General features: G+C 45.0%; 1 protein-coding gene across 1 annotated transcript in view; it reads right to left on the reverse strand.

Annotated features, from left to right (window-relative positions):
- Positions 1-8,216, reverse strand: part of Pdlim1 (PDZ and LIM domain 1) — a 43,645-nt gene extending 35,429 nt beyond the window's left edge. Inside the window, exon 1 of the mRNA XM_028773989.1 lies at positions 7,948-8,216. Within this exon, the coding sequence (XP_028629822.1) occupies positions 7,948-8,043 (96 nt within the window). The 5' untranslated portion in view covers positions 8,044-8,216. The remainder of the gene's footprint in view (positions 1-7,947) is intronic.
- Positions 8,217-8,268: the final 52 nt, after the last annotated feature.

The following is an 8,268-nucleotide window of genomic DNA, read 5'->3' on the forward strand; positions in this document are numbered from 1 at the left end:
TCTACATAATACACCATGAGACACTAATTAACTCTGAAAACGTGACTTACATGAAAAGCAGGCTGGGAAGTTTTATACCCAGATGCAAAAGGTGTTGGCCTCCGAGAAGTACACAGGGAAAAGTTTTGCTTTCACCTTCCTGTACTTGTCCATTTGACTTTTTGCTTTAATAGGTTTGGGGTTGTCTCCTTGTTTCTTCAGAGAGGACCTCACATTTACAGCTTGGAGCTAAACTGGAACTTACTATACAATGCAAAGTTTAGAACTGGTAGCAATCACGCCTCAACTTCCTGAGCCCCTATGCCTGGTTTCTAAATCTTTTACAGCAACCACATGTAAACTTAGTAAGTATAACGTGCATATAGACAAGAACACAAACTATCACCATAATGCTTAAGGATTCTCCCCAAACCCCCCAAAAAGACTTACCAGTGGACACACACCACCCAATACAGAAACTAAACATTCAAATCTCATTTGTCACAAACCTTCCAGCAAAGATTTCCCCCAATATTGGTTAACTTTGGACCTTTGCCTGCTTTATCTTGCCAGCCCTGATGTGGGCTTCTACCCCATGTGACTCAATCATCATTTGCCTATGCAATATTGTTGTTAGGAGTCGTCTGAATTATTTACAAAATTAGAACTACTGGGGCAGGAGAGAAGCTCAATAGTTAAGAGCACTTGCTGCTCTTGCAGAGGGACCTAAACTCAGTTCAACATTTTTTCTGTACTCAATGGGTACCAGTCGTACATGTGTTGCACATGTGTACATATAGACAAAACCCTCATATGTACAAAAGAAAATAAGTAAATCTAAAAAACAAAAACCTTTTTTTTTTTTTTAACTTTGAGACTATTGGAGCATGTGCCACAGGGAGTTCTCAAACATGTCTCTTGTCGCTCACATGGATACGTTTCCCTCAGGTATCCAACTAGAATGGTGGTAGGGTTGTGGTAGGTATTTTAGCTTTAGAAGTATGAGTACTTTTAATAATGCAAGTCATCTCCGCATCATCGGAGTTTAATCCACGTACATCCAGCCATCGTTATCTCACGTGAGTCATATCTGTGTACTTGCTACCTTATCTTATACACATTAATTAATTCAATACAGCATCTATAAAAAACTCTGACACTCTTTTCAGAAGCCGTGTTGTTTTCGTGCCTATAGTGGTACGAAGGAAGGAGTGTGCTGTACCCCACAAACCTTGTGACTGATCAGTGTCCACTGTATTCACCATAAGGGCGAGCGCTAGAGCTGCACAAAATTACTAGCTCTTTTGTGCTGGGTTATTGTCGGTTGTCTTAGTCACTGTCCCTGATGTGCAGAGACACCGTGACTAAGGCAAATCTTATCAAAGAAAGCATCTGGTTGAGGGCTTGCTTACAGTTCCAGAGGTTTGTTTAGTCTAGCATGGTGGCACACGTGGTGCTAGAACAATATCAAGAGCTACAACCTGAGCCGAAAAGCAGAGAGAGACAGAAAGAGAGACACTGGCTCTGCACAGGGTTTTGAAACTTCCAAGTCTATCTATCCCCAGTGACACACTTCTTCCAGAAAGGCCACACCTCCTAATCCTTCTCAAATAATATCATCCCCCCTACCCCCCCCTTAACTAAGCATTCAGATATATAAGCCTAAAAGGGGTCATTCTTATTCCAACTGTCACACAGGTATACTGATTTGAACTTGGCTTAACTGACACAGGTGCGTCTGGTCATGTTCATTTGCCATGAACTGTCCCCAGATCCCCGGCTAGCACCCAAACAAGGCTTTCTCTAACCAGTCCTTAACTTCTCTGTCCTTCCAGTCTCAGTGCCCCCAAGGGTTTAGAACTTACAAAACCTCTCCCAGGTGAGACTGTGGCTTCAGGCTGTCTGAAGGATCAAGGAAAGGCCATGCTCCTTTCCAGGTTGCTCTGAGCTAAAGTTCACTGGCAATGACACAGGCACCTCAGCCAATCCTCAAAGGTACAAGTGGTTCTGGGATAAGAAGCCCAGGAGGGTCCTGCTTCTTACACTGATGCTTGGGCTAGCATTAGGTTTTCCTGGAGTTCTGCACTGAGTAACACTGTTGGCAAAATACAATATTCACTGCCACAGCTTATCAGGAAGCAGAACAGTGATGAAAGATACCTGACACCCTTCTTGGCAATGCACTTGGTCCTGTATTCGATTTGGTCATGTTATAAAGTGTATGGAAGAGGGTGAAGCAAGTACCATGCTTAGCATATATAACATATTAGAAGTCATTAAAATATTTGACTTTGAGAGTACAGACCCTGGGAACTAGCTGGCCTAGCTATGCTGTGTGACACAGGCAAGTAATATTTCCATGCCTCTGTGTCTTTCTCTGTAAAATGAAACTCTTCCATGTACCTACCTCACTAGGTAGCCATGAAGATTACTAGAAGATATTAAATACTTAGAGTAGTGTCTTTCATATAAAAAGGCCTACTATTGGCTGGGCAGTGGTGGCACACACCTTTAATTCCCGAACTTGGGATGCAGAGGCAGGCGGATTTCTGAGTTCGAGGCCAGCCTGATCTACAGAGTGAGTTCCAGGACAGCCAGGGCTATACAGAGAAACCCTGTCTCAAAAAACCAAAAAAAAGAAAAAAAAAAGGCCTACTATATATGTTTTAAATATTCCAACTACCGCAAGTAGATAAAATAAATATTTCTCATATAAATCTTTGACATTTATAGTACATTTTCTCAATCAACTGACACAGCTGAAGGCACAAGTAATGCTATAGGAGATGCTGGGCTCTGTTATTCAGATAGCTACAAATGCCACTAACCATTGTTTTTTAAATTTATATCCCATCTCCCTAATTCACGCCTCATGTGCATGCTGGTGTCTGTAGAGGCCGGAAGAGTATGTTCCCCTGGAGCTGGAGTTAGAAGTTTCCTGACGTAGATACTCTTAGTGAGCAGCACATGCTCTTAACCACTGAGGCATTTATCATCTTACTATCTTTACAGAGAAGGAGCATGACTTTCGAGGGGTCACAAGGTCACCTACCAAGCTGCCTAGGACAAGAGCTCTGCTTACAGTACCAGGTCCCATCCTTTCGGCTTCTCCTTCCTCAGTTTGTTCTCTGAGACCCATTCAAAATAAGCCATACTTCAAAAATTAATTTTATAAGATAAGTGCTTTTGTGCATTTATAACCGTAATCATTCTGTTACAAGGAAGTTAACAAGCAGCTGAGTCAACTTTTTTTTATGTAAATGAAAACAAATTACCCAACCTGAGGGCATTTCAACTTCCTAGTCTACAAAAAGTAAATGATACCAGCCAGTCTTGCTCTCCCCTACATCTGCATGGCATGGCCTGGGGGACAGTAGGTAGCTTGGAAGTCAGCCTGAGCCGGGCCCCACCCACTCGCCCCCATCCCCATTCAACACACACACACACACACACACACACACACACACACACACACACGCAGAGCAACCACTGGGTGTCTTTCCTAATAGGGAAGAGTACCGCCCAGATGCAGTATCTGAGAGCTACAGTCCCTGTTTCATTCTTCATTAAAATTAACCAGCATGGAGCTGGAGAGCTGGCTCAGTAGTTAGGAACACTTCTTGTTCTTGCCAAAGACTAGTTTAGCTTAGTTCCCAGCATCCACGGAAGCTCACAACCACCTGTCACTCAAGTTTCAGGGGAATCTAACACCCTCTTCTGACCTTCACACGTACAAGGTACACATAGCACAGAAACATACTTGTAGGCAGACCACCTATACAGAAGATAGATAGATAAATATATAAATAAGTAAAACAAATCCTAAAATTAAAGAAATAATCAAAACTAATTTTTAAAAAGAAAATTAACCCAGTATCCTAGAGACTGGGGAAAGAAAGCTCAAGTTTCCTCCTCAGGCCATTCCCTTGGATTCATCTGCCTCCCTTCTCCCAGCCTTGATCAACTGGATTGGCTGAGGCTTCTGAGGTGATTTACTGCACACAATGCAGGCACGCAGCTCAGGGCCTTTAATACACACCGGGCAGTTTTAGACTTGTCTTCCTTTTTATAACCTGACTGATGAGCCCTGCTTTTCCAACCTTTATGAAATGATGTAAATATCTACTTGAATCTGGAAATAACCCTCTTGAAAATCAAAAAAGACCTTCAGGCGACAGAGTAACCATTATTAAGCACCCCCTTGGGGTCCTTGGGGAAGGACACAAGCACTTACTATAAAACCACAGGCTCTCAGCAAAGGGTTCCCCAGGACTCAAGGGGCACATAAGTGGCAGCTCCAACTGAGAGCACCCCCTTATCTTTGGCCCCACCTCTTCCTGTCTTTGGTCAGTTGCCTGAGAGAAAAACAGTCAACAGGTCACAGCAGCAAGCAATTTCAGCATGGGTGTGGATTCTCTGAAGGTTTCCCTTGAAAGCTACGTGAGGAAATAAGAAATTACAAGGGGAGAGAAAACATGTGTGCACACACGCACACCCACACATTCTCTCTCTCTCTCTCTCTCTCTCTCTCTCACACACACACACACACACAAAGGGAGGCAAAACATACACACATACACTCTTTCACACACACACACTCACACACACATATACACACACATTCACACATGAAGGGGGGCAAAGCATACACACTCACATACGCGCATAAATGAAGGCGAAACACACACATACACTCTCATACACAAAACACAAAAACACATATACAAGAGGAGGCAAAACATACACATACACACATTAACACACACAAACACACATATGCTGCAGAAAAATACTCCAGAAAGCAGTTAAATACTAAGTGGATGCAACATCAGGGAGTCAAAGATAGGAGATACTATCTTTTAAATATCTTTTAAATGAGATACTAGATAGAAAAAAAAACTACTTTATATCCTTTTATAGTTAGAAATTTGGGCTGTGAGTCTTAAATTTTTCACAGTAACATAGACAAAAGCATAAAGGAATACTAGAAGCCAACACGCAGTGCATATAAAATGCTCGGTGTAAGTCTGTTTTTAAAAAGGTAAAATTCAGCATTTAGTGTTTAGGATGCCTACTTAGTCAGTAAAACTATGAAGAAAAGCACAGAGTAATTACTGGATGTCAGGACAGGGCTACATTACCTAGCTTCTATGTACTGTCATCATATACCCTGGTCAGGGTGTGACTGTACAGGTGTTCATTTTATAATCAGTGAAAATGCATTTAGAAAAAAAAAAAGGATCTCCAATACACACAACTATGGCACTCCATTCTGCTTTAGAACTTTCATAAAAGCCTGGAGCCAATGCCAGAATAATTCATGCAAGAGAAAGCAAACATGGTTATTTAAGTAAGAGGCACTCCTCTACCTGCCTAATTTTATGGCTTGCTTTGGTGTGGAGACTGAAAGTCTCCTTCCACAAAAGAAACATGCTAGCAAACTGTATCTGTCCAGGATGATAAACGGAGCGCACAGCAGCCCGAAGGAGGGCAGAGCTCTTTAGCAACGCTCACACCTCACCATTATTCACTGTTTACAGAGCACTCTACATTCTTCAACTGGTAGCCAAGGGCTGCTATTACCCTACTGCAGTGATTAAAAAAATATACACTCTGGGTGCTCCCCTTCGGTACAGCTTGGATAAGAACTTAACTCCAGACAACACCAGCTCCTAGACAGCCCATGTCACGGTCTCTTTATGACAATCACTTTCTCATCCCCAAGTCGTCAGGTGAAGGTGATTATAACCAGTATCACAAGTGACACTGAGTCACAGTGTCTGAGTCACTCTCACTTTTCAAATAAAAAAAAAAAAAAGTTTGCCGAAGTCTTAATGAAGATGAGCTTCCCTCCAGAGCCGTATCCTCTCAGGTCTGAGGAGTTCACACAGACATCTGTTCATTCAACACGAGTAGGGAGTATAAAAAAAAAATACATTGATAGGGGCTAGGGATGTAGCTCAATTAGTAGACTGCTGGCCTAGCATACATGATGCCTGGGTTCAATCCTCAGGAGATGAGAGACAGGAGGATCAGAAGTTCAAAGTCAACCTTGGCTATATACAGAGTTAAAAGCTATTTTGAGATACATGAGACTCTATCTAAGAGAGACAGAGAGAGAGGGGAGGGAAGAAAAGAGTAAAATTAACTAATTGATTAATTAATTAATTAATTAATAATTAATTCAGGAAGATCCAAAGCAATGTGTTTTCTACTCCATACCATCTTCATTTCTACACCGTGCCGAGTGCATCACTGAGCTATACTCCCAGCTGGCATTAAGACTTTTTTAGAAGCAGCCAAAATGACAAGCCATGACTATCCTTTCAACAGACTGCCAATCCAACCTCCCCTGCCTAAAAGGAACGTTTCTCAGAAGTGGAGAAGGTGGACAGGTTAATTATAGACACAAAGAGGGAGAACAACTGGACTATGAGGTAACTAACTCTAAATGTGCAGAGGCAGTACCCTCCAGGGGCAAGCATTTGTAGTCTGTCTGCCAGGATACACTAGGCAGGCACAGTCGGGTGCAGTCCTGGGCCAGGCTTAGAGGTAAGAGGCCCATATTGATGAAAGCATAGTTCTCGTGCTTGAAAAGTGTGGCGGGAGGCTGGGAAAACAGCTCACATCTCCAATAACAAAGAAATCTCTGGAAGATAAGATGAGCAAGTGGAAGACCCAGTCTTAAAACTGGGCTGCCTGCTCATTTGGAGTAGAATAATCCAAGAGCCCCTTCCTAGGCCAGGCCCACCTGTAAGAAAGTCTGAGTGACAGGCACTCAGGTTGGCAGAAAAGCCAAGAGGAGGCTGAGTGCTTCCACAACTCCCACCTAAGTCCTTCAGCTACCGGAGGCATAGCCATAAGTCAAAAGGAACCACTGGGACCATTCACTTTCATTTCCAACCCAGAACCCCTCCGACGGAAAAAAAAAAAAAAAAAGACACATTTACAAGACTGGGGAGCAAGTTTAAGGTCAGCTTCAGCACACAAATGTACCAAAGAATGGAATGTGGTGCCTCTGAGGTTTTTCTCTCTACTTAATTAAAAGATATTTAGTAACACTCCCGGCCCCATGCGGCACTCGAGACACACACACACACACCTTCTATCTAAAGGGGCTAAAAAAATCTAAAACTGTTGACTCTCGGTGGAACATATTCCTTGTGTTTGGCCCAGATCACATGGCCAAAGTGTGGACCTCTAAATACTGAGCCTGATTCTGTTGCGTTTCAACCCCCAACAGGGTTGGGTCACAGGTCTAGCAGTCTGCGATTGAGCCACGGGCCCTCCCAGCTAAGTTTTCAATAGTCACCTCCACACACCATTGATACTCTTCCCCAAAAGGAAATAGGCTTATCGTGGATAACCTGGAGGGCAGAAAGGTGATCTAACCACTTTAGGCAGGGCGAGACTGCGGAGGTTTATCTGGGGTTATTTCCCAACTCCAATGTTTCCTGTGAAAGGCATTACGGAGCTGAGAGCCAGCCATGGGTCAAATCCGAAGAGCGTAAAATTGTTGTTCCAGTTGTTAGCTAAACAAATCCTATTCGCCTTCCAGGGAACTCTTCTGTACTGTCATTCACCTTTCAGGACTTTTTCCCTTGCTTCCGATCAGCTCTACCCAACTCTTTCACTGTGAAGAGGAAGGCGTGCTAACTCCTGGCGCACAGGGTTTACGGAACCCCAGATCTCCACGCCCAGGCACAAAGCTTGTCTGCTTGCCGCGCCGCGCCACGCTTCCGGGGCGCAGAAAGAAAAAGTCTTTGGCCTTGACTCAGCGCAGCGAGCCTGCTTGCCCCGGAGCGCGGCGGTCGGGAAGGGGTGGCGGATGGCACTGAGCGCTAGGCGCGTAGCGCACCTGGATGCGCCCCACCGCGATCCTCTCTGAGCTCCAGCCACCCCGGGACGCAGAGCGCCGCCACCCTACGAAACCACCCCGTTCCCACGCGCGTCCCAAGACTCTCTTACCCGGGAAATGGCGAGAGGTTGCTCGAAGTCCTTGCCGCCCACGAGGCGGAAACCCCAGGGTCCCGGGCCCTGGAGAACAATCTGCTGGGTGGTCATCGCTAGACACAATCAGAGGGGACAGACGGGCAAGGCACAGGACAGCACGGCGCACAGGGCTCCGGGAGCAGCTGTCGGAGAAAGAGCGCGCGGCGCGAGTTGGGAGATCCTGGGACGGGCGGGGTCGCGAGCGAGGGCGGGGACAGATCCGCCCCGATCGTGTCGCTGCAGCCGCGCCCGGCCCGCGCCTCCACTCCCAGCGGGCCCGCAGGACTTCTCCAGACT

This window comes from Grammomys surdaster, unplaced genomic scaffold (genome assembly GCF_004785775.1).
Source record: "Grammomys surdaster isolate TR1022 unplaced genomic scaffold, NIH_TR_1.0 66, whole genome shotgun sequence".
In the NCBI taxonomy this organism is placed as follows: Eukaryota; Metazoa; Chordata; class Mammalia; order Rodentia; family Muridae; genus Grammomys; species Grammomys surdaster.